The 27,977-nt window shown below is 41.1% G+C and overlaps 1 protein-coding gene across 1 annotated transcript in view; it reads left to right on the top strand.

Annotated features, from left to right (window-relative positions):
- Window positions 1-27,977, top strand: part of ARFGEF2 (ARF guanine nucleotide exchange factor 2) — a 548,111-nt gene that overhangs the window by 203,965 nt on the left and 316,169 nt on the right. The window contains exons 9-12 of the mRNA XM_086932618.1: window positions 6,401-6,531; window positions 9,068-9,302; window positions 22,056-22,155; window positions 25,609-25,748. Coding sequence (XP_086788744.1) covers window positions 6,401-6,531; window positions 9,068-9,302; window positions 22,056-22,155; window positions 25,609-25,748 — 606 coding nt within the window. The remainder of the gene's footprint in view (window positions 1-6,400; window positions 6,532-9,067; window positions 9,303-22,055; window positions 22,156-25,608; window positions 25,749-27,977) is intronic.

Below are 27,977 nucleotides of genomic sequence, written 5' to 3' on the forward strand. Positions count from 1 at the left end.
TGTCCCCTTTCCCCACCACCTCTCCTATGTGCTATTGTGCCCACTGTGTCCCTGTACTGTTCTGCTCATTGCAGGTCTACCCTCATCCTTTGGCTCCCTCTACCCAGACCCAGCTTGTCTCATTCCTCCCTGTCTTTTGAGGATGATATTATCTGCTCACAGAAAAAGGGAGAGAAAGCATAAGGACTACTGGCAAGTGTCCTCACATTGAGTGCTGTGACTTGCTGTCTGTCCAGGGGCTGGGAGATGCACTTACTGTGCTATTCCCACAACTACCACATAGAGTGCCGCCTGTATTTCTGTATTTCCACTCACTCCATATCTGGCTTTACTGGAGCATATTGGCACTATATGTCGCCATAGAAAACACATTTTAAATTGACAAAATCTTTGCCTTTGTATGATAAATCTGCACAAAACTTTCCAACAGCAAAATAGGTTTATCCAACTTGGATATTGGAAAATTGGAATTTCCTAACATATCTGGGTCATCATGTTTTAGCCAATATACCCCTGCCTTGCAGCGTCTCTTGGCTTTCATCAGGACCTATTGCCGATCCCACTGTAAACTCTTGGTTAATCTAAACTATCCACTACTTTTGGTTATACTTATTGTAGCTTTGTCACACAATCATTCCTGCATGTCCTACTTACCGACCCACTGTATTCATTCCTAGTATGTTATCTGTTGGTACTAGAGAGACATGATTAGCAGAAAAAGCAATGTAATTTGCTATTGTATCACACTGTGATCAGTGCACACCAAAGAAGACTATTCAGTGGTAATTTGTTGTGCATCTTCTTTTGATTGAACCTTTAAAATAAAAACAGTGAATTCGTTAGTCATTAAAAATGGCTGGTTCACAGCATGCATCGTTTAACCTCGAAATCTGATGTTATCCTTACTTAAATTAGCTTTTTCTTTTATGTTCCATGGCGTTAAGCAAGGCATGCAGATCTTACTGCCACACAGTGTGGAGCGATCAAGAACAGCATTTAAAAATTCAAGCCTTTCTGTTTTCATTAATGAAAAATGTCTCCTCCCATCCACCTTACTTCATCAAAGGTTTACCTCCGGCTTGGAACCTTCTCGGCTCCACTGGTCCCCAAATATTACTTTTCAACCATCTTTATGCCTTCACTGTAGTCTTAAATATAATATATATATAATATATATAATATCTTAAAAATACCCAGATATTTCTTCGAATACTCGTCCACTTTGAGACATTGTGATTGGGTTAATTTACAGTGTCCCCACTACTCCTACTGTCAAAACTGTGAGAGAAGCACTGTAGTCACATTTATGTCATATAATGACAAAGTTAATGTAATCTAAAATTTGCTAAGTGTCTCACAAATTTGTTTGTCAACTTTGAGGGACTAAGATAAAGTTAATTTAGGGTGTAATTTGGTTTGCTCTGTTCCACTACCCATATTGCCATAACTGTATGGCAATGTTAAAGCCATTTATGCATGACATAATGAAAAAATGATAGAGGAAAAAACTATAATCTAATTATCTCAAAATCGTCAATGTCTTCCATATTTTTCTAAATTACTAGGTGAAAAGCTGTAGTTAAATATATTGTTGTGTGGAAATATTTTATGCTGGCATGTATTGAATTTGTATCGCTTTGAAATCATAACCATACCCTTTCAGCTTCACTGTTATATATTTTAGTGATTAACAATAATCTCCATTAACAGACTTTTCCATAAACTAGCCCTACTAATTGCTGCCATGCTCTATGCCAAGTCCTTCTGCCCCAATATTTATTTTTAGTTTTGTAGATTTTAGCCAGGACCTCCATGAGTTATTTGGCATTTTGTTGAATGGAGTTAAAATTTCTGAAGTTGGTTGGTCAATGTAATAAGGCTGATTCGAACCTAAGTATGTTCCCTGAACACCATAATGTGAGTTGGATTTATTTTCAGGAGGAAAGGTATTTTTCTCATACACTTAACCCCCAGGAGATGGCTTGTCCTTGCCTTGCCCCATATGTCCCTCTGCCCAAATGAAATATTCGAGGTGAGGTTAGTTAACAAGATAGGCAGTTTATTTAACTTGACAAAAATGGATTCACTAGCAATTGAGAAACTGGGAAAAGGAAATATTCTACTTATTTGTGTTGTCCCTAGACCTACTTGGGCAGATAGTGCGAAGTATGCTCTATAATACAACCACATAGCTAGAATACCCACTTGGGCAATGCCTAATTAATTACAGAAAGCTCTTCTAGAAGCATGAGGAAGAAGGCAAATAAGTTGGCACCAACCTTGTGCATCCTTGCTGGCCCCAAAACTCTAATGGAAACAATGGCAATGAAGGAGCAACAGTCTAAAACAATCTTGTGTAAGCTTCTGTTCATGTGACAGTGGTCCACCAAAACCTCTGCCAGTCACTCCCTTTACATCTGTGGAATTTAAAAGGAAAGTGGGAGTGACAGATGCTTCCTCATTCCTCAATACTGCTGTGATTATTATTCACTGACCGCCTGAACCACAAGCAGAAACAGGAGGAAGCCTGTGCAACACCTGCCTTGCAAAAACAGCAAGAGCAAAGCAGTTTGGCTGAGCAAGTGGGGATGTAGGGGCTGCTCAGACTTTCTCCCCATCTTACATGGCTCCCATTATCCAAGCATTTCAGTTACTGCGGAGTCTGTTCATGGTAATATGCAAAGCTCTATCAGCAACTAACTTTACTGTAAGAAGCAGTCACAAGAGTTCTTGTTACACCTTTTGTGTCTCCCTGTTATGTTTTGTTATAATTGGGACATTCTGCCCTGATTGGGTGGGATGTTTTAATAGGCTCACAGTACTACCTGTCTTTGGAGTCCTGATGTCTTATTTTTGCTTCATGACTTTGGCTGAGACCTTTAATGGCATTTGTCTACCATAAAATGTTCAGATTATTTTGACAATAATAAACACCAGAACTTCCAAACAAACTGTCAGAATAAGAGTAAAAAAGATTGTAATTTACATTTCCGATTTTGATCAAATAAATGTAAGGTCCTATTGTACATGTATGTTTAATGAATAAATTTTTTTATGAGTATGAATGTGTACCATTGGTCACAAAAAGTCACAAACAGCATCTTTAATAATGTTTTGGAATTTTGATTCCGTTGAAATAGGAGTTAAGTGTATATAGCTTATTATGAAGGCATATTGAAATAATGCTTCAGTTGGTGGTTCATCTTGAAATGGATGATACTCATAACTGAAATGTATATTACAAAAAGCATGTAAAATTGGAACCCCATTTAAGCATGTTCTCGCACTCACTTAAGGTTAACTTAAATTTCTTTTTGTGGAATGGTTTGCTAAAAAACAAAACCGAAAGTTAGGCAACATGGAACCAGAAAATCACAAACATTTCCCATGATCAGTGACATTACTAGTTTCCCGCCCTCGGTACTCCAGGGCACCTCCCAGGACCTATTTAATGGTGGCTGCAAAGCAGATGCATGCAGCTGATATGTCGCTGTTGCACCAAAGACAAACTCATCTGCACCCTTCCGTGCCTGGACCCTCACCCTGCGTAAGAAACGCTGGTTCTGCCCCTACCCATGCTACCTTGCTCCGCTCCTCGATGCTCTTAACCCTGGTTGTGCTCGCCTCGCTACTGCCTCACCGCATGCACAACTAGGAAGGAGCATTCACATGTGCCTCCTGCAAGTTCTCATGCACACTCTTGCACCTTACACCCACCACTCCGCTCCCAGCACCCTACTCGCTCACACAAACCAACCACCTGCTCACAGACCAAAAACGCTGTACTCGCATGTAGGTTCCTCAACACACGCTTGCTCACCAAACATGCCACAGAGATATGAAACCTACTGCACAACCATGCTTCGGACCTGCTCTTTCTCACAAAAACTTGGCTAAACCCAAACTCAGCCCTGGACATTGCTACAGCCATCCCGCCAGCTACAATATCGTTAGGCAAGACCATCAGCACAAGTGCTCCAGGGGAGAAGTCATCCTATTCAAAGATACCTTCAGCTTCACCACAAACACCCCCACCAGCTACATGGAACACCCCACATTCAAGATACGCATCACAGTCCACTTATCTCTGGGCGGAACCTTCATACACAGACCACCAGGACCCCATGCCAATTTCGCCCGCGACATTATGGACTTCGTCCCACCCCTAATAATCAACGGCAGCGCCTTCATCCTCCTCGGAGATGAACCAATCAGCAACACTAGCCATCAAGCCAACAGCTATGATCTGAACAGAGCACACCTTTGTCAGCTTCACTGTACCCATCCCACACCTTCACAGACCTACAACGGTTGGAACTGCATGCCGGAGCTGGAAATGCATCTAAGAAGAGGAGTGGGCTTCTGCCTTCTCAGAGCACTGGCCAGCAGCACACCAAAGACCTGCTGAAAGCCATTAAGAACCTCAGCAGCTAGATCACCGCATGTGCAGACACCCTTGCTCCCCTGCAATGACAGGGGCCTGATCACAAGCCAGCTGGTACTCCGAGGAACTCAGGCTGATGAAACACCACTTGAAGCAACTTGAACTTAAATGGGGATGAAGCCAAGACACCGCAGATAAACACATATTAGACTAAGCCCTATGGCGCTTCTACCAGCAGATTCGGAACACCAAGCGTGCAACTCTTGCAGATCGCGTAGATGGCCCGCCCTAACAGCAGCAAAGAAATTTTCACCATCATCAAAGATATCACCACACATCCTGTCACCTCCAGCAACATCACCCCATCACAAGACCTTTGCAAGAAGCTCTTGGAATTCTTCTGTAATAAAATCACCTCCATTTACAGCAACTTTGACCCTCAACCGAACACCGTTACTGACGCAATTCAACTTCCAATCACAGCCGGTTGCATGAACCCTGACCATGAGCCCTGTTGTCACCACTGTCAAAATTGCTGTTGCAGTGAAGAAAATCCACTCAGGCCTCCATCTGACCCTTTTCCCAGTCACTCCTTCACCAAAGGACTTCTACCTATCAGCGAACCACAAGCACCCATCTTCAATGTCTCATCGACTCAGCCACATTCCTGGACACCTGGAAACATACCTCTCCCCTGCTCAAGAACCCATCCGTTTACCCAGCCATGCTTTCAAACTACAGACCCATCTTCCTCTGGACATACCAGTAAATATCTTAGAGAAACTGATCAACCAATTCCTCACCGACGATCTCGCCAATCGCAATACAGAAACTGCACTTATCTCTGCCACAGACAACATCCACATGATCCTTGACAGAGGAGACAGTTAACTTTCATTTTCCTTCAACCTCTCTGCTTCATTTGACACAGTCTCACTCCCTCCCTCCTCCTCAGGCGCCTGAACGTGATTGGCAAACAATGACCCACTTGGCTACATCTGCTCCTCCTTAACATATACAGTACAAACTGGCACCTTACTCCTCAATAGCCCGCAAACTCCTCTCCGGAATGCCTCAACATTCGTCGCTGAGCCTCACTCTCTTCAACACATACATGTCCCTCTAGCCAGCTTCACCTGTACACACGACATCAATATCCTCTCCTTCGCAGATAACACACAGCTCTTACACTCCATCTGAAACCAGACCCACTACAAGTTTACTGCCTGCCGGACCGAAGTCGCTAACTGGATGAAAGCCAACTGTTTCAAGATCAACACCGACAAGACAGAAATAGTTATCTTTGGCAAGAACACCTCATCATGGGACTTTGACTGGTGGCCGGCCGAACTCAGGCCCACACCCACACCTACACCCAGAACCCATGCCAGGAACCTCAGCATGACCATCAACACAAAACTGGACATGATCGCACAAGTCAACTCTGTCACTGCATCCCGCTTCCACTCCCTGCAAATGCTGAGGAAGATCTTAAATCGCTCCCAGGAAACACTAGACAAATTGTCACTCACACCCTAGTCACCAGCAAGTTGGACTTGGGAACAGCCTCTATGCCAGGATCACCAAGCAACTCACTAGAATGCTAATACATCAATGCTTATTGTGGCGTAGCAGGGATATTTAGAGTATCAATCCATTTTGTCCCTTCCAAAACTCCTGTTCTTTAATTTGAAAGTGTTTCTTCAGTCACTAATTTAATGACATCACTGTTGATCTTGGACATAATGTTCCGATAACATTCATTCTTTGAGCGAAACTGCCCTTCTTGTTTTGTGCCAAATATCTACAGATTATTTTTGGGCCATTCTAGGAATGCTAAATATATATATATATATATCTCATCATTATATTTTGCAATGTCTGCATTCGTTAAACATTGGGTTTGTACACAGTAACTCCATTTAATATTTCTTTTTTGTTCTTTGGTGTTGTCTGATTTGTAATAGTGTCATGGTTTTAAATGAAATTGACAACTTTCTTTCCGACTTATGTTAGGAATCGGATCCTGGACGTGGCAATCACGTGGCAAAATTTGCACACATTTTGCAGAAGGATGCTTTTCTTGTGTTTCGATCACTGTGTAAACTCTCAATGAAACCTCTTGGTGAAGGGCCTCCTGATCCCAAGTAAGTGTGAAGTGATTGTTTGCTCAAGACCTATTCATGTAACAAAATGTACTCTGTGGATGCAAGTTGTGTTCATCTGTAATTTACCTATCTAATTAGTCACTAAATCAGTACTTTCATAACCAAATAGTTAATCTTGATACATGACAAAGGAAACAATTCAGACATTTTCCTCGCCTTGTTGTTTAGAAAAAACAGTTTGAGAATGGAACTTCTGCTTTCTTGGTCACAGAATCTGTATTGGTGCTATTCAGCGTTCATAAAGTACAATTACAAAAATAATTTGCATACATGACAGATTTATTGGATTTGCAGATTTAGAGGAGAATATATAGGTGTAAATGTACCTATTCCAGCCATTTTCTCACTCTGAAGCATGTGAGTCCGTTTCTCTGAGAGGCAGATGTAAGTGCTTTTCCTTGGTGGTAGAAGAATGGCACTACTCATGCTTAATGAAGATCACCCCATAGTGAGAATAAATACATTATATTATATGCATTGAAGCACATTTATGCATGCAAACCTTTAACTTTCTGGAACTTTCGCATACTGAATTGAGAGCAGATTCTAACTTTAACATGGGCAGTACTGTAAACAGGTTTCAAAATGTTTCAAAACAAATTTAAAATGGTTTCATAAAAACATTTGCTGAGAATTGTTTACTAATCATAACCAATATAGTCCTGGAGGCACCAGGGTTTAAGTTACAGTTTATACACAATCTCTGGTCTCTGCTTCTTGGATTTTATTTGGCTTTGTTCCGAATTTGATAATTTTATTTGATTCAGAAGTACAGCCGACACAACTGCTGTTATATCACGACTCCTGATACAACATCACTGTGCTGTATTACATATTGCCTATCACTCCTGAGAGCCCGCAGCCCCAATAATGTATGTGCCACCTATACCACCAACACCATTTCACAGCAAATGTGAAAGCCACAAACTGGTGTTAGTTTGTGATTGACTTCTAAGATATCAAACTTGTGCTTTGAGCTAAGGTATACTGGCTTACGGCAATAGGGTGCCAGACTACACAGATCGGTAGTTGATCTTTGTGACATAAAGATAGTGACTCAATAAGACTTCAAGACTCCAGTAGATGGTTAAACATTTTAAAATGGAACTTGGTGTTAGCCCTCAAGCAGTATGTTAAGGCCAGTGCAATATCCAATATTTTGTCTGGACTAAAGCTCAAGTGTTTTAGGACCCATGGGTTGGAGTCAGATTAAGGCCTTTAGTCATGGATGAAACCATTGGTTCGTGGTTAAAGTTCATAGTTTGTTACCATAAGTTGGATGGTTCTTTATCCTAAACGAGTTTTGCTTCAAGTAGAAAGCATGCAAACCTATTTTTTTAACGCCCCCTGTGTACCTTACTAGGACTCAGATTTGTTGCCCCTAATTATCTTGTCCCAGAGTACAGTTTTCCTGTAGGCTAGGTTGCAGAAGGATTACATGTAATGGGTACTAACTCCCACATGTCATTAAATTAGCATTTCATCTCACTATTTGTTGTTGCATTTGTCTCCCAGCAATCATTATCATATAACTAGCAGTCTCTTCTCTGAATTCTTCTTTTCATTTATATTTGCTGACTCTTCACCTCTTCAAAGACCAGATTCTCTAGAGTTGTATTAAGACAAATAGTTGGCTAGTGACATAGAATGGATCCGACGTGTTGTTTATTTACATTTGTGTGCCCATACGACTCCCTTTCCGATACTGGGTTCAGATGGAGCACAATTAAACTCTAGATTCCATACTGATGCAAGAATTGACATCCTGCATTACAAAGTTCATTTTGCTTGCAGTGTGTTTTCCTGTAATTTGCATGTTACCTCTCCCCAACCCGCACTAACCTATGGTTTACGAATTTGTGATACTAGTTCTAAATCCGAGGAGGAAAATATATAAACTGTACAGATGTCTTTCTAGTAAATATCTTCACCCCCAAATAAACTGATGCACATTTTCTGTGGAGAGTAAGTGTGCTCAAATAGAAATTATAATGTTACTGTCAGTCATATTTCGTTCTTTATTTTATATAATCATTGTAGAAATTGATGTTACAATTTTACATTTATTTTGCTCTGTGTGTTGGAAAACTGCAGACCTATTTTTTAAGCTAATACAATTTTTCATGGGATATTGAGTGTTGTGGTTAATGTTTACTCTTAGCCAGACTTAACTATGCAGATGTTTATGCAACAATCAGTGTCATAGGTTGTGCAGTAAAAGCATGCGAAAAACAAATGTGAATTTATTTAGTGTTGATCTGACATCAAGGGTGCCAAGTAGTTGTTCTGCCCGCCCTTATTTGGAGCTCATATTTCCTTCTTTCTGATTTTACTTGCCTTTAAACTGGATTTTGCAAAGCTTTGTCATTGTGCAACTATGAATACTTGCATTATTAGTATATTTTGTGGCATGGGGCTGTTATTTTTCTAATCCTAGCGTAATTTATTTGTCAAAATTGTGAAAAGGGTAGTTTTGTTTGTCTTCAGTAATTCTCTACATTCATCTGTTTCCCAGGTCCCATGAACTGCGTTCCAAAATAGTCTCCTTGCAGCTTCTACTGTCAGTATTGCAGAATGCTGGTCCAGTCTTCAGAACACATGAAATGTTTATCACTGCAATCAAGCAATACCTCTGTGTTGCATTATCAAAGAATGGAGTCTCTTCAGTGCCTGATGTCTTTGAACTCTCACTTGCAATTTTTCTCACTCTTCTTTCTAACTTTAAAACGCATCTAAAAATGCAGATTGAGGTAAGAATCCATATTTTGTAGGTATCATGTGAAAGCAAAGGTTTGTGAAGAAATCCCCTATGAATAAAAACGAAGTCAAGTGAATATGAAATGTTTTTTTTTCTTTTGAATAATAATGAGGAAAACCCTATAAAAAATTTGAAACACATTTTAATGGATTCAGCATTGTAGAATTAGGGTTGTAGCTGAGGACTGGATGAAGATTGGGCTTGTGTGAGGACATGTGAACATTTACTATTACTCATAGGGTAAGGTTTGGAATGTTAGCTATTAAAGTTTGTATAAGGGTGAGGAAGTAGGTTTAGGGTGAAGCTAGTTTCTCTTCAAGATGGATTCTTCAAAATTACATCAGGAGTGTATTTGCCCATTTTCACATGAGTAAAGATATACAATACTTAGCACATACATTTACTTTTGTTGTTCAAAATATCCAATTGCAATCATAAAAGCTGTATAATTTAATAGGTCAGTTGCTCCTGGAGAAAGACGGTAGATCTATGGTTTTGCAAATGTTATTCCTGCTTGTTTCTCCAAGTTAACACTTACTCATTGTATAATATTCTATTTTTGCTATGTCCTCAAATGCTAGACATTATATAAAGAAGAAATAATCCAGGCACTCTAGCGTGCTACCAGTAGGCATAGTGACAATGTGACTCCCTTTGAATTGGCAGAGGTGCAGAGTTCCAGTTCTAGTCTTTTGCTTAACCCTCAGCACAGTAGCCATATGCTAAAACACTCAATTGGACTTACTCCGAAACACTCTGTAATGGAGTTAGAATAATTAATGAGTCCCTTGAACTAAATTGGGAAAGTTTCCCTTTCACCAAATATTTTACATTTAAAGAAATAAATTATCCAAAGATAGTACAGCTCCCCTTTGGAGACTTTTCTTTGCTGTTTCACTTCTTTTACCCCATTGGCCTTCTGGAGAGTTGTAAGCACTGTGAGTACTATTTAAGTATGATTTTGTCAAACTCTGGTCCAAATGGTTTCGTACAAAAAATGGCCAAAAGCATCTTACTAGCCTTGACCTCAGTATTCTTAAAACTATCTTAGAGTACTGCAGGTTTAGAATAGCTACTTTCTCACAGACTCTTTTTTTTTTTTTTTTTTTTGTGGCTGAAAATAAATTGAATTTTATTTTAGAAGTTCATAAAGCGCTTACATCTTAACAAATAGTACTCCAGAAGAGCTGTGAATTCTCATACCATCATCACCATGTTCCTCCAACTTAAAACTATTTTGCACAATTCAATCTATACCTTCTTATTAGGATTTATTCATTTGAAACCTCATCTTCTACATCAAAAAAAAACCACGACATTTGATGGTCCATAAACTGAAGCAACCTCCGTGTGAGAAAGCTCTTTAAAGGTTCTATTGTAATTTTACAGAATGAATGGTGGAGGCCCGCCAAATGAAGCACCCATTATACCAGGCGTCTAAGAAACCTTGAAGAGGGGTGAATGGCGGAACGTTTCATCCAATCGTACTTCAAGTGGGTGTGGTAAATATCTACTCTTTTATAGCAGCCTTCCAGATTCCGATTCCTAAGAGATGGCAAGTGATCATTTTCTGCTTGCAGCTGGGCAAGTCACTAGTGGTTTCCAAAGGAGTATGAAGAAACCTGCTTGCTGCTCCCGTCGTCTTCAGGCCAAAGAAGCAAAAAGGCAAAACATTTCTTCCTGTCCCCAAATAAAAAGATTACTATAATGAATCTGTGTCGGTCTTAAAGCAGAAATGCACCCACCAGTAAACACTGGCAGAAGATAAAACTGCTAGATGACAGAGATTGAACAACATTACTTTCGGCCTTGTGGGCTGTCAGTCAGTAGTGGCTGGTCCGGTTCCCAAGAAATTCCTAAGACTCAATGTTTCTACAGCATTTCTGATACTCGAGAACTCTGGGTTCACAACCATGAGCTGAAAAAATCTGCCTGTCAACCAGAAGGTTTCAAGTCTTTCCTGAAATGGCGGAAGTCTTCGGGTTTGTGAGATTGCGTTCGCACGTTTCAGGTGCAGTGCCAGAGAAAGACTGCCTACATTGTTTTCTTTTAACTTTTTTTAAGTTTGAAAATAATTTTATTGATAAGAAAATAAGGTGTCAATACATAATACATGGGCAATGCAAAGGTGATTGAAGGAAAGGGAAAGAGAGAGTAATAACAATCAAGTAAAACAGTGCTGCAAAATCAATAACAAAAGCTAATCATGGGCTTTAAGGTTAAACATAAGAGATATAGTGGTTACCAAACATGGTCAGGCAAGAGCATATACATAACAGATGATAAGGAAGGAGAGCGGGAATGCAAGGGGTATTCAAGGGGGTTTGGTAACTTCTTGTTGTGTAGGCTGTAGACAAAATGAACAATGAGAACATTTATCAAGATACAACGTAACAGGAAGCCATAAATCCACACGTTTCGTCATATGAATAGGGAAGACAAAAGTGGTATCTAGCCTATGATTGTGACACACTTTATACCACCATGCTTTGAAGGAGATGTTAGATTAAGTTTTCCAATTGACAGTAATCTGTTGAAACGCAAAAGCTAACAGGTAAACAATGCGAACATTAAGATCAGTACCTTCCCAACAGGGAGAGAGGCTTCCTCGGAAGATGTGAGTGCAAGAGAAGGGGATGCAAGTGTGGAAAATTACATTAATTTGAGCCCACACCTGGATCCAGAAGTCATGAACAGGTTTGCAAAGGAACAGCATATGAAACAGGTAGGCATTTGGAGAGGAACACAACCAGCATACGTCTGGAGGGACGGAAAACCGCTTATTAAGAGTTGAGGGTGTAAGAAGGAGTCTATTATATATGAAGAACAAAGATTGCGTCAAGGACGCTGCTCTAGATGATTTGCGAATTTTAGTCCATATCTTGTCCCATAAAGATGTCGGCCACGATGCAGTAAAGTCGTGCTCCCACTGCTCCTCTACCTTAGACTTGGGTCTAATAGGCTCTTTAATGTGGAGGTACTTGTAAATAGAGGCTTTGGAGGCTATACGCAGGAAGGAGTGAAGTCGTGAAACAGAGGTGGGGGGGGGGGGGGGGGTAGAGAAAGTCTGTGTCTGCGAAAGTCGGGTGAAAGTTGCCATCACCGTTTCCTAGAGCAGAAGATATTTATGGGCAAAATAAGAAGGTAGATTAAAGGAGGAACATAGAGCTGAGAAAGGTAAGAAGGTAGAGTATGAAAATAGTTGTGATACCCAAATTTGTCCTTTTTGCCTCCAGGATTTCCAGTAAAAGGGTTTATTGTGAATTAAGAGATGTGCATTGTGCCAAATGGTGGAGCTGAGGAAGTCAAGAGATAGTAGAAGGTGGAGGAGGACTAGAGGATAAAAGGAGCTTGATGGTGAATTTATGAATGGGAGTAGGAAGTGAAGAGGGATTGCGTGAAAATGAAATGTATTCAGCAAAAGAGAAAGGATAGAGGAAAAGGTGTTCAACCATGGCCCATAGAGGACAAGGAGAGGTGGGATCTTGTAACCAGAAGGAAGCCTGTCGCAGCAGAAAAGCTTTTGATAAGCCTGAAAGTCTGGGAAGTTGACCCCGCCTTCTGACGTGGGGCGGATTAGTCTAGCAAGGGACATTCTAGAGTTCTTGTTATTCCATAAAAAGAAAGATAGAATCAAATTAATTTTCCTAAAAAATTTACAAGGGATGAGCAATGGAATGTTGTAAGTTGTGTAAAGAATTATGGGGGACAGCATCATCTTGATTGTGTCAAGGCGACCCCATCAGGATAAATAGAGAGGGTGCCATCTGGTTGTTAGATCTGATATTTTTTTAATACATTTATTGAGGCAAAGGGAAATGGTATCTGGAATAGAGGGGGTAATATGCAGGCCCAAGTACTTGATGTGTGAGGGGTTCCAAGTGAAATTGGAGGCGCTGACATCCGGTTTAAAAGTAAACTTCGTTAAGGGCAAAATCTCACACTTATCATTGTTAAGTTTGTAACCAGATATCGGGGAATAATTCAGCACTTCCTCCAAGAAAGCGGGAATTGAGTCAGTGGGATTTGAGATGAAGAGTAAGATATCATCCACATAGGCAGCAAGTTTGATATGGGCGAAATCAGCTTGAAAGCCATGGATATTAGGGTTCTGACGGAGTTTAGATAAAAAAGGCTCCAAGGCCAAGTTAAAAAGGAAAGGGGACAATGGACAACCTAGGCGAAAGCCTCTACCAAGATCAAAGAAGGAGGAAACAATGCCATTAGCACATACTGCTGCACGGGGGCTAGAATATAAGAGGGAGATCAGGGAACTAAACCTGGGACCGAAACCAAACCATTCGAGAGTATAAAAGAGGTAGGACCATTCAACCCTATCGAAAGCTTTCTCGGCATCTAGGGCGATCGCTGCAAGGGGTTGTTGTAAACGTGGGGATTTCGATAATATGTTAAACAAGAGTCTGGTATTATCAGTGATATATTGACCTTTCACAAAACCAGACTGCTCCTCACCTAAGAGGTCTGGAAGTAAAAGGTCCAATCGTGCTGCCAGCGATTTAGCGAATATTTTGTAGTTGATATTCACCAAGGAAATAGGCCTATAATTCTTACAGTATTTGGCATCCTTTCCTTCTTTGGGCATCAAGCAAATGTGAGCGTCGGAGAAGGAACCTGAGGAACTACCAAGGGTAGCAAATGTATCTATGAGAGAGTGAAGTTTTGGAATAAGTAGTTTTGAGAAATGAAGGTAGAATTTAACCGTGAAGCCATCAGGGCCGGGAGCTTTGTTCAATTTGAGATGCCGAAGTGCAGTGAGCAATTCTGTCTGGGAAATGTCAGATCCCAGGTGAGAAAGGTCAAGAGGGAAATGTGCAGGTTTTTGAATAGTAGAAAATAAGTGTGCTAGAGATTGAGGGGAAGGCTGAGTTTCAGAGGAGTAGAGGGTTTTGTAAAAAAGGGAGAATTCGGTTAGAATATCAGCGTCCTTGTGCTTAAGATCAGAATTAGTATCATATATAGATTCAATATTCAACTTATTATGCTTGACTTTCAAATAATTAGCTAGAATTTTCCCAGCTTTGTTTCTTCCCCCATAAAACTTAGCACTGGATTTCAACAAATACAATCAGGCATCCTCTGTTGATTTCTCGTTAAATTTTATTTTGGCGGCGACAAGAGCAGTCAGGCTATCTTGCGAATGGGAGGTAAAATAGGCGTGTTCCAATCTCTTAATGTCTCGGAGGAGATCCCCAGTAAATTTACGATCAGCTTTGCGTTTCTTTGCCACATCACCAATAATAAAATCTCTTGCTGCAGCTTTAAAGGCATCCCAGATAGTATGTTTTGGAATGGAAGGGGTATCGTTGAATATAAAAAACTCATCAAAAAAGGTGGTAAATGAGGTAGTGAATTTGGGGTCGGAGAGGAGAGTATTATTGAAACACCATCTTTTGGGTCCAACAGTTTTAGGAAATATGTCAAAATTGATTAGGACAGGGGCGTGATCTGATAATAAAATTGGACCAATTTCGGCATTAGTGAGGGTTTGAGCGATATTGTGAGTAACAAAAATATAATTAATCCGTGATTGAGAATGGTGAGAAGGAGAGTAAAAAGAAAAATTCCTTTAACGTTGGGTTGCAAAGTCTCCAAGCGTCAATGAGCCTGTGTTGGGAGATAGCTTGAGCAAAGGATTTTTGAGTTTTATTAGGAATATATGAGAGATCAGAATTTCTGTCAATGAAAGGATCAAGGGGTTGGTTGCAATCGCCGGCTAGGATGAAATTATTATGAACAAAACGAGTGATGTGGTGAGAAAATTCAGTCCAAAAAAGAGGATTACCTCCAGTGGGAGCATAGACGTTAAGAAGAGAGATTGGAACACCTCTAAGAGATAGTCTGACGTGCGTCCACCTGCCCTCATTATCCGATTCCTGGGAGAGGAGAGAATGAGAGAGGGACTTGCAGCAGAATTGCTACCCCATTACACTTACCATCACCTTGAGAATAATAAACCTCACCAACCCAACCTCTTTTAAGTTTTGCAGATTCTTTGTCAGAAAGGTGAGTTTCCTGTAAAAATGCTAGATCAACATTCAATTAGCAAGGTGAGAAAGAATCCTCTGTCGTTTGATTGGAGAATTAATACCCCTAACATTCCAAGAAATTACTTTCAATGACATACTGTATAAAATAAAGTGTAATAAACACCATGAGCAAAATCAGAGAGGAAACCCATGAGAAGAGATGAAGAAAATATTTATAGCTAAATTGGTTGAATTGAAAAATGGAGAAAGGAAGCATATCATGAGTGAAAAAAAGGAAAGAGAGCACCAGAGTGAGAAATGTGAAAACAAGAAAAAGAACAAGAACTGAGCAAATAAGATCAACACCTATGAACAAATAAAGGGAAAAAACATGGGAAGAGGAGAAGGACCGAACAAAAGAAGGCACAGGAGGAGGAGACGAGAAAATGACATGCCTACAAGAGGAGAAGATGGAACGAGATAAAAATCATACATAGTAAATAGGGAAGGAAAATATACTTACGGGGGGGGGAGATGAGGGAGCACAATGAGGGAGAGGATCGAACGAGAAAGAAGAAGGGTTTGGGAGGTAGAGCCAACAGGAGGAGGCAGGGTGTCCAGGGTCAGCGAACTTCCCAACCGGGATGACGAAACTGAACGCGATGCATGATCTGTGAAAACATGAGGATAACAAAAGAAGACTAAACCAATGAGCACACAATCTAAGATATCAAACAAGGAAAGAACAAACAAGGGGAAATAAGAACCCGTACAAAAGTGTACAAAAGGAAAAAGTACAACTGTTAAACTTGAGAAGCTGAGAAAGAGATTAAACCTGAGGAAACATCAGCAGCTTATAAGAGTCATGGAGGGAAGGAGGAGGAGGGACCAGAGAGATCCATGTCAGCAGCTTGGCAGGAATTCAAGAAGCTCCGAAGACGGGCGGGATCCTCATATGTTGTCGTTTTGTTGTTGTAGGTAACTTTAAAGAGACACGGGTGGAAAAGACCATATCTGGCACCAATAGAACGAAGGTCAGGTCTCATGTCCAGGAAGGCCTTGCGTCGGTTAGCTGTGGACCTGGCGTAGTCTTTCGCAAAAAACAGGGAGGACCCCGACCAAGTTGGACGGGGAGAGGTTCTGGCCGCTGAAAGAACTTTTAGGAGGTCAGTGTATTCTAGGAAATACATAATGACGCCTCTTGGTCTTGAAGAAGTAGAGTTAGGGGAGGAGGCTCGGCCAAGTCTGTGAGCCCGCTGTATGTTGAGCACGGTGTCTTCTGGCATGCATAAGAGTTTAGGTAGGAAGGACTTGAAGAAAGCAATGGGTTCATTCCCCTCACAGCCCTCCACTAGGCCGTAAATGCGTAAATTATTGATCCTATTTCGATTTTCAAGGTCCTCCACCTGCTTCTGGAGGGATGAAATCTGCGTTTGCATGTGAGAGACCTTGGCAGAGGACTCCTGAAGAGAGGAGACATTGCGTTCCACTGACGTGACTCTCGCGTCCATCTGTGACCAATTATCAGTTAAAACCTGTAATTTGGCATTGGTTTCTTCCATAAAGGGGCGAAGGGCTCTTATCTCTTCCAACAACAGTTCCATAGATAAGGTCGAGGCAGAATTAGACGTTGAGGGGGGTCCTTTTTTAACCTTTTGGTGGTGTTTTTCCCTGAGGGCTGCGTAGGGTGCTCCATCTTAGACTGCGTTGTATGGACAGAAGGTGCTTGAGATGCTTCTGAATGAGCTAATGCTGAAAACACCTTGGAGTTCTTAATGAAGACGTGCTTTGAGGCTTTAGTGACGCAGTCCGGCACGAGTTTGCCCATGTGGATCCAACCGCAGCGCACACAGAGGACCTCTACGAATTCTGGAATCGCCAGACAGTGGTAAGAGCTAAGAAGATAGAAAGAAAGTCTCTTGCGTATTGAGGAAGATTGATAAGAGCAGCAACCACAGGAGATAAATCCTGGGGAGAGATATGAGGAGTCACAAGATGGCCGCCTGAACTGAAAAGCTGAAGAGAATGGAAGCAGCACACATGAAAAATGGAGGAGTAACGATTGGCAGGCAGAGAGATTCAATAATGAATAGGTTTTGGCCCATCACATGCAAAAAGGAGAGTTGCAGGCTTCATGAGGGGATCGTCAAATGAGGAGACATGCTGTGCGCTGAGGAGACGACATCCGAGCACAAGATGGCGGCCGTTGGAGAGCCGCGACCGTAGAGTGCTGTGGCGAAAAACGGCAGAGACAGCTGTAAGGGGCAGCAGAAGGGCCTCACGGCATACCTGACGCCTTCCGGTGACTTAATCCTCCGTTATCCGACATGAAGGAGATCGCGAACCGCTTGTTTCTCCCGGTTTAAGCGGAGCGCACACGCCGACACCGCCATCCTCGTCGGGCGCTAAGCCACGCCCCCTTTTCTCTCTCACAGACTCTTCACTCCCCTTATTATGATCTTAGACTGGTCACTTAATGTACATAATGCATAATACCACATACTGATTCTATCACCATTTCACATTTCTTTGATCCATTGTTGGGATTGGCCCATGTAAAGCTTTTCGGTCCTTAAGTTAGTTCCAAGTCTTAATGAAAGCACTTAATATAATTGAGACTCCACCCCACACAGACAGCAGCAGTTTGCCATGTATCTATATATACACAATTGGTTACTCAGCAATGTTTGGGAAGAGTACAAACTGTCTTAATATTCTAAAACAAATCCTTGTCTGCACAGTCTTATATCAGAGGTTCTGCCTTTGTTCCATCCCACTGTAAATGCACAGGAGACTGGCCAGGCTGCCTTTGGGTATTCCATTAAGTTTGTCACAACTTGCTGTACAGATTGTTAACTATTGGTGAAGCCGCCAACTGCACCCCATTTGACGGTCATAAATGGGTTTTCTCTAAATTGAGGAGCATGTGTAAATATGACCTGACTTGAGTTCGCTTTTATCACAGCGAGATTGCCCTCATTCAGATTTCTGATGTTGAGAAAGGTTTACCTCCCATTCCAGTGCTGCCATCTGAAAACTAGAAGGGTCTGCAAACTGTTTCTTCTAGTCTATGTGATGATGATGCAGTTCCATGACAAGAGGGGAGAAATGTTCTCTGATAGACATTCTTAAGAATTACAAGAGCTCTTGATTTGGCCAATTCCTTAGGTAGTCTCCAATAATGCCACCGTTGTTGGGTAGGTCTATTTTCTGTGACTCATGCATGGGTGCAAACATTTCATATGGCAATCTGGCATGATTGTCAATAACATTGTATAGCATCAAAGGGACAAGTGTAGGATCTATATATCGATATAACTATCTATCTATATACACTGGCGCCGGGCTGCTTGCAGCCTTTGGAGGTCGAGGTATCCATTAATCTGGAGATCGCCAGAAACCACAAGCCGGCATGGGCGGACAGAGTTATTTTATCTCGATAGGGCGTATTGTCTCCACTTGACAGCCCCTGCTCAATCTGGGACCTGTGCGATCTGGTAGCAGCGGCATAAGGGGACTCAGGGCGGCGGCTGTGGACTTTGCGTGACCCAAAGGTTCCCTACACCACCCACCTGGAGGTCAGCACAGACCTACTGTCTTTACTCACCCCCTATGCCACCTACCCAGTCTTGCCGCCACAGTGCAGTCTGGGATTTGGAGTTCTTTAACACACCACGAATTTCCTCAGGTGTGCCTACTGCATCAAGGGGTGGAGTCTACGGTGTGAGCCAGTATTTTAGCAGGATGGAGTTCATTGGTGCAGGACTCGTTCGAGGGCAAGGCGCTGAGGAAGGCTCTCATGGCCGAAATGCATTCGCTGCCATTGACATCGATTGAATAAAGCATGCTGTGAGTCCTGTCACCCCCTCTGACCTCTGGTTTTTTCTCCTAAGAACGTTTCTCCATATTTTCTGCGCCGGCCAGAGGCGCAGCACAGCAGCTCCCGCTGCAACAAGTATCACGGATTTACACTGGCGCCCGGCTGCTTGCAGCCTTTGGAGGTCCAGGTATCGATTTAATCCGGAGATCGCCAGAAACCATAAGCCGGCATGGGCGGACTGAGTTATTTTATCTCGATAGGGCGTATTGTCTCCACTTGACAGCCCCTGCTCAATCGCGGACCTGTGCGATCTGGTAGCAGCGGCATGAGGGGACTCAGGGCAGCAGCTATGGACTTTGCGTGATCCAGAGGTTCCCTACACCACCCACCTGGAGGCCAGCACAGACCTACTGTCTTTGCTCACCCCCTACGCCACCTACCCAGTCTTGCCGCCACAGTGCAGTCTGGGATTTGGAGTTCTTTAACACACCACGACTTCCACAGGTGTGCCTACTGCATCAAGGGGTGGAGTCTACGGTGTGAGCCAGTATTTTAGCAGGATGGAATTCATTGGTGCAGGACTCGTTCGAGGGCAAGGCGCTGAGGAAGGCTCTCATGGCCGAAATGCATTCGCTGCCCTTGACATCGAGTGAATAAAGCATGCTGTGAGCCCTGTCACCCCCTCTGACCTCTGATTTCTTCTCCTAAGGAATGTTTCTCCATATATATATATATATATATCTATATCTATATATATATCTATATATCTATATCTATATATATATATATATATATATATATATATATATATATATATATCCAACCCATATTGTTACACATAAAATTTCAACATGCAAGGATCAAGTCTGCAGATTAGTAGGCAACAGGCAACAAGTACGAGCACAGACATTGCATTCAGTGCCTTTTTCAGTCAGTCTGTCTTTCATAGAATATGCTGACATCAGTCATGAACGTCATCCGAATAGCTTTTATTCTGCAGAATTGTTACAACTTCTGTTAGTGTGATGTGATTAATGTTGAGAACATATTTAATACACAGTATCCTGGCCATTCCTGGGTGAATCCAGTGGACAAGTCTAGAGAACGCTCACCCATGAGAGCCAAACATCCTGGTGAATGAAGGGTGAGAAGACAATTTGTTTTAATTATGTCTATCTTAGATATCCAGTGCATAGGGAAATGTAAGGGAAATTGTAGCCCAGTTAGCGTGAGTGCCACAATGAGGTCTTGAATTAATTTTTCTGACTGCATTACTTGAAGCATTAATTAAAATTCTAATAGATTGGACCAATCATTTTTGTGACTCGGCTGCTTGATCGGTTCTCATCAATTTTCACTTTTCAGACGCTTGAGATCATGATTGCGAAGGGTTCTTGGACATGCATTTTGGCCATTTTAGGAATGTGGGCTCATTTAGCGCACTTGATTTAATTCCCATAATTCAGGTAATGGTAGTCCAGAAAAACATGAAGCAATGTGTTAAGATCTGGGCTCTCTCCCTCTTCTCTTGGGTCTGTTTTATAAATATTATTTGGCTTGCGTTGATAATGTCAAATATTAAAATTTAGCAATTTGTTGGGTCTAACTTTAAGATTCATCTGGTACACCAATTCAGTTATTTTACTCTCTAGCACGTTTGCAGTGCTCACTATCTACAATGCAGTTGTCCTATTGTCCGATTTTAACATGGATGCCTTTGATTTGCACATTATGTCCTGGTGTAATTTATTTGACACTTAAACACTTACTCAGATTGTGGATCTCGCTGGCCACTGGTTCACTTGACTCTTCAGGAACATGTTGGGCCTATTTGCGATTTTCCTGGCATCCTGTGTATTCTTTGGGGGACGTGCAGTGGCTGTTGATGCATGGGAGGGCAAGAGCTGCACACCACTAGTATGCACACAAGAACACGCTTTCCAAAGCTTTGAACAGCATAAATTAAAACAAAAATATTTACAGATTCTAAGTACGTTTGTTTTAATTTGTGTGGGATGCAGACTGATTAAACAAAAGTGCACGTCGGTAGCAACACCTAGGGTTAGTAGTTTTGCTGTTTGAGCCTTTAGGATTTGTTTAGCCCAGGTGTCTTCATTTTGATTTTTCTACCCTGTCGTTTTCAGTTAGAAACTCGGTCACAAGATATGACTTCAAATCTACAATGAATGAGCATAATGAAATATTATATTAAGAACGATGCTATGTACTTTTTGAAAAATGGTGGGACATGTAACATTGCATAATCATTTTTACTGTCTTTAGAACAAAGATCTTTCACCAATTTTGTGGGAAATGTGGCTGCAAAATCCACAATGCTGCCACAGTTTTTCAGTGTTCTCTTGAGGATGGTCCGTCTCAATGCCCATGAAAAGAATGAGACTTGCCCACAGCAAAAGTATTGGAATAGTTCATTTAGAACCTGATCATTTAAGCCAGCATACATGTGATTTTGCTGTAAAATGCATCACTTGACCCTGTAAATATAACATTTTGTCACAGGTTTAACTCCTACTAGGTATTATTGAGCTACACTTTAAAAGCTTAGGAGTTCCTAATGCACTGGTGGTGGTAATTGTGTTCAGTTGTTAAATGGAGCTCAACACATCAGTCCCCAATCTAATTTCCCACTATTTCAACATAGTGTCCTGTATTCTGGATGATTTTTTTAATGGAACAAGATGTAGACATCTCAAAGTTATCCTGTTGCCAGAAAACCATAAACCTTACTTGTCAGATGAGCAGTGTGGATATATTGTAATGCGGTGATGTTTTGTTTTGAAAATATAAATAACATTCATATTCTCAGTGGACCGCTATTCGTACACAGTCTTGTCTTGTTCATTTCCAAAGGAGTATTTTGTTTCGTTTGTACTGACTTTTACACAAAGCTAACAGTGTTTTTATATACATTTTACAGGTATTTTTCAAAGAGATCTTCTTGAATATTCTAGAGACTTCAACCAGTTCGTTTGAGCATAAGTGGATGGTTATTCAGACACTAACAAGAATTTGTGCAGGTATATTGTTGTATTGATCACTTTACTTGGTAGTACTTCTATAATGTGTAGAGCTTAATCTAAATTGTGCAAAGACTGCTTTTACAATTAAATTGGGAAATAAAGCACCTTTTTGGAGGCTTGTGGACTCATAGGTATTTAATACTATGTTAGAGTGGATTTGATTTGGTTATTACATTTGACAGAAAAAGATAAATACTTGTTGACAATTGTTTGTCTGCTGCACAAAGCCAGCAATTAGCAAGTATGCAAGTTCCACAAGGGTATTCAGTGCAAAGAGACAAACCTACTTTTTCAGAAGCAAGCCTTCCCTAAAGTAGTCCAGAAACTACTGAAATATTAGCTACAACAAAAGAAAGGACTGACAAAAGAGTACAGATGCATGCTAGATCTGCGAAACACCAACAGTGGCATCTAAATTGAGACGTTCTGCATGCTAATGCTTTATCAAAACTGCCCTCAACTCAAATTGGAAGATTTAATGAGTACATTAGATCTTCAAGATTCATAATTTTTATTCCGTTTCCAAGTAAACAGATTTGATTCCTGTAGTTTATTGTAGGAAAGCCACATTTTGTTTACAGTGTCAAACTGTTGGACCTAAAGTCAGCACCTCCTCTTTCTCTGAGTAAATGTTGATGGTGGTTCAACAGAAGTTCTTTATTTACTATAGTTAGACTGGTTATTCAAGGCCAGCAATCTGCAATGCATTCACAGGTTTTACAGACCTCAATAAAACTTTTCAAGTGCCTGGGACTTCATTTCCTAACACATCCACTCCATTTAAGTTTTAGGCCTACCTTGGGTCACTTCTGAATACATGCCAAGGCAAAGTGTTTCCTTCAGATTAGAAACGAATATCACATTGCAAAAAATATTAGCTTTCTGTAACGGTGCTTAGGGAATCATTGGTGCCAAAGAGACAATAGTTGGGAAGACAAGCAAAAGACGACCCAGGTACTGCATCATTTTCTTTGTCCTGCAGTGCTGCATTCAGAGTATTCTTCTCCAGGGGGCCCCTTTTTCTCAAGACCTTCTCACCCAGAGGGTCACAGCTGCATCCCAGCTGGGATAACAAGGCCTTTGAATTAGGATGGTTTATAGTCTCTGGTTCATGAGAGAGAAACTCCATAACATGTATATCTGCCAGAGCTCAGGGAATGTACATCTAGCCGTCAATTCAATGCCTCTGTTTCCGAATGCGAACAGTATTCTAATCCAAACTAACAATACTATTATTATGAATTGCATGAAAGCGAGGGAGCAAAAGGCTGAGAGCATTGTTGAAAGCGCAGTCAGTATGGAGGTAGTTTCTCCAGTGAAACCAATTGATACAAGCGGAACATCTCTATAGGATGAAACCCTGATTCAGTCATGCAAACAGACTACATTGAGAAAATGAGGATCAGGTCATAGGCGACTTTCTTTTTGAAGTTTTGCTCAAGTGGAGCTTTCCAACTAGTCTTGTTCGCTAGGCCCAAAATGAAAAAAAACGCTTCGCATCCACATTCCAAAAGCCAAGATAGATGGGCAGTGCTTTTTCGCCAGGGAAGTTTCAGTACATTTTCCACCTCTTCACCTAACACTACCTAATGAGATACTCCATGGTAAACATTATCTTCATTGATCCAGAATGGACTAGACCGTGAAGGTATACAGACTGTCTACATATGTCTGAGAGGCCGCATAGGAGACTTGCATGCTTCCTAAAGTTATTGTTCTGACTACAGGAACAATGTATTTAAACCTGTATGGACATTTTAAGTTAGCAGGGCCCAGCCACTAGAACTTCATACTCGTTTAAGTGGAAACATTTTTACATCTGGTGCCAGCCTCAGAATCATGACCCTCGTTCCTTGCTATTAAAAAGCAGCACTTCACCACGAAAATTAGGGCTACAGTTTGCTTCCGTTAAGGTAGGTACTCCTGGCTGCAGTAACTCCATTCAGAAAAAGTTAGTCTCGAACATCCTGGTCTTCTAAATCCCTTTTAAAGGTTTTGGTGGCGGGTTGAAGAAAGTCTTCCCTTCTTATAGGAAACAGTTTCCCCACAGGGAGTTTATTTTAGCTCTGTGTAAATTGAAGACTCCTCCATTTGAGTCAATAAATATGTTTTTATTACAGTATCATTCGTCTTCAAAGACCGCTTTCTTGATTGCTCTTCCTTTGTCCTTTCTTACTTAATAACAATTGCACAGTATTTAATTTAAACTGTGTATCCAATACTTGACTTCTCTATTGTGGTCTCTAATTTATGTGTGAACCCTTCATTTCTTTTCCTGTGTTCTCTAAGATCTTACCTCATCTGTAGAAATAGCTCTCCATTCCTGATATGTTTAGAGACTACTAATATTTTACTTGGAGATTACAAAAGACAGGAAGTTAGAGCAATACTTTTTTCAGCTATGGACACTTTAAATGGGTTTCACTACTTTAAAACAGACTCGACTAGCGAAGGTCAGTATAGGTCGGTATATTTCCATTAAAAAATGCCACACTTTCACAAATTAGATCTGTATTTTGTTTGTTGTAAACTTAAACCTGTATCTCTGCATGCAGGCTGGATTATTCTAATGTTTATGACGGAAGTGCAGATTCCTGTGATGCAGGACTAGGAATATAAGTAACTTTTCCTTCTAGCATGTTCTCAACTTCGAAATCACTGTAGTAGCCCCTTACTCAGACCAAGCTACTCTCTACAGTTACCAATCTATCTCACTCCTGCCCTACTGGTGCAAATCTCTTGATTTTCAAACACATCACACTAGATCTCCCCAGCCTTCCTCCCTCAATCTACTAGACATACTTTACTCAAGATTCCACTTTTTCCACTCGACTGAGGCAACCTTCACCAAGGTACTCTAGTTTATCACCACTGCCCCAAGGTGCAGATCTGGGTCCACTTTTATTCTCTTGCTACACTAGCTCTTAGGAAAGTCATCTACTCTTTAGGACTGCCCTAATACCTGTTTGCAGATGACACAAATCCTTCCTCAAATCGAACTCAACCAAAACTATAATGATTAATTTTGCTCATCCACAGAACCCACATTACCACTATCTGTACAACTTTTGCTTTAGGTTTCAGAAGCCCTGTAGTCTAAACACCAGACACACAGTTTGACTTCCAAAGGAAACTGGTCCTGGCTGTTACTTCATTTCACTATCCCCCCTTTCTGGCCATCCTTCATCCCTATTCATTTCTGTTGTCCTCAGAGGGTATGAACAGTATGCACCAGGTACGTCACTGCTTCCACCTTGGCATTGATATTATTTATTTATGTTCAAATCTGTCACAATGTTCTCATCCCATGTCTACATCTATCTCCCTCCTTCCTTATTTAACACCATTTGCAGTTTTCTCCTGTACCTTCTTTGCTAACTATTGTACAGCATATGCATTTTCATTTACGCATTCACACCAAGTTATAACAATGTCTTTTCTTACTTTCAGATGCTCAATGTGTTGTGGATATTTATATTAACTACGACTGTGATTTAAATGCTGCTAATATTTTTGAACGCCTTGTAAATGATTTATCTAAAATTGCTCAGGGGCGCAGTGGACATGAACTTGGGATGACGCCCCTTCAGGTAAGCTCTGCATGCATTGTAATATTTCTCTGCTGTTCTGGAAATATATTTAGGTTCTCGAAAATATGTTGGACATGTTACTTCTGATAAGAGGTTCTCTCTGCTGATGCGTCCTGTTCCAGGGTACTTCCTGGAGGTAAACTGGAGATCATGAATCACATATGAAATGTAGGCATGCAGCTTATAGTCAGTCCACCATGTACTTTTAAATTATGTTTTAAACTTTTATTCTAAAGATTACACAATCAAAAAGAGGCAGTGAGGTGCCTCTTAGACTAAAACTCCCATAGGTTTCCCAGAATCTATTTGTTAGCAGAGACGTAGTCCAGATTTCTTTCACGGTTTGCTGTATCTAGTGAGCAGTAAAAGAAGAGTTTAGCAGTAAGCCACACTACTTTCACATTACAGATTGTCATTTCTCTTTATTAATGCTGTATTAAGGTTTCTTGAAATATCATGCATTAAACTTAGTAGTCCTAAAGAGCTAGAGGTGTATTGTTAGGCTACCATTCACTCCATTATCCACTTTACTGGAGTTTTCAAACAAGGCTACACTCCTGATCTGAGCCATCCGCCATCGTCAAGAGTCCATTCCGGTGGTAATAGTTGACCGCTATAATTATACGTAACATGTTGTCTAATAATGCAATACATAGTTTCCAAATTTATAACTTCAAATTGATCCCTTTCGTTCACAAACTATTTCCTTTTCAATTTGAAGGGGAATCTGCTACAATATATTAATTTAGCCATGTCCTATTAATGTGGCAATTTATAAATAGAATTTCCTTCTCATTTCTGGGGAAAAAAAGTATGAAAAAAAGTGGTTACCTGCAAAAGGTATATCTGATTTGTATTTGTGAGGATAAGGCTCCTGAAGCGGGACTGTTGCTGGAGTCTGGGTCACTTCCGGAGCTGCATGATTGATAAATGTCTCTGCATCACTGCTTATCCATATCCTTGTGTGAAAGATCAAAACTGCAACTCCAACAGAGATAATGGCTATCTGCTTCCATAGACTTTTTAAAGTAGGGTCCTGCTTATCGACTGAAACATAGCAGGATAATTATCCAACAGAGATGAATTTCTGAAATCTGCGGCTGGATTACAGCTGTTCTTCCAAGAATTCATCATTTTGTGGAGCCCATCTGGATGCCTGTCCCAGATTTTGTGAAGTAGGTAGATGAACCTTGGAGCTTAATTGGCAGAAATAGTGGTAATGTTTTTCTTTAAGTTCAGTGTTCTTGTGAAGAGATTAAGAACAATATGCTGGTCAGGTGTTAACCTTTTAAGAAGCATTCATTCAATTAAGAATTATGTTGGGAATGTGAAAGGTGATGATAGTTTGATAATGATTTGTTGCGTGCTTATCTAGGTTCCTGATCGATACTGTGACCTTATGCCCCTATTCGGCTATAAATCCATTTATTCCCTATATTGGCATAACCGTTCAAGTGCGATTTTCTGAAAAGTCATCTCTGGCCTCACACGAACAGAGCCACATTCCAGCATGACTCTCTGCTACTTCCTTTGCGACCAATTAGTGCAATGACAGAGCAGCAGTCACTATCTGATATTCCTAGATAACACTCCGAGTTCTTCAACAAGATAAAAACTTAGCAAACCTGGAAATCCCCGCTTGCTATGTTTTGATTAGTAATGGAACTCTAATGAGCAACTGATAACTGTCACTTCCTAGTGACATCTTTAATTGACGTCTTATGTCCAGCAAACTTGCGTCAAACCCGGCACCTGTCAGGTATAAATATTACCAACGTTGCCTTAAGCAATGCGAAGCTGTGAGCTGTTAGCTGTGAGCGAACCTGTTGCTGATGCCAGCTGCCTGCATGACCCTGTGTTGGTAAAAACTAGCACTCTGTCGCTGCAGCCTGCTATCCTGTGGTGGTGAAGCTGCTGATTACCATTATCGCCGCTACAGCGCGAACTATGGTGCAGTACGCTTGAGGAGCCGTGCAGCCGTCCTCTGCGAAGACATCCAGCCCAGCTGCCCGCGGACGCTGTCACCCCTCCTTCCTCGACGCGCTGAGAGAAGCCGCTGCCTTTCTCGTGCAGAGAAATCCAGTCCCGGCGCTTCCAGTTTACCCTCGCGGGTGACTGGGATATCGAGAGAGACCCCTGAAGGAGATACCAATCCTCCATCATTCTATTCAGAGGTATGGTGTTGACTAAACCCTTAGACGAGAATTCTTGAAACAAACCTTGGCAAAA

Source organism: Lissotriton vulgaris, chromosome 7 (genome assembly GCF_964263255.1).
Source record: "Lissotriton vulgaris chromosome 7, aLisVul1.2, whole genome shotgun sequence".
Lineage (NCBI taxonomy): Eukaryota > Metazoa > Chordata > Amphibia > Caudata > Salamandridae > Lissotriton > Lissotriton vulgaris.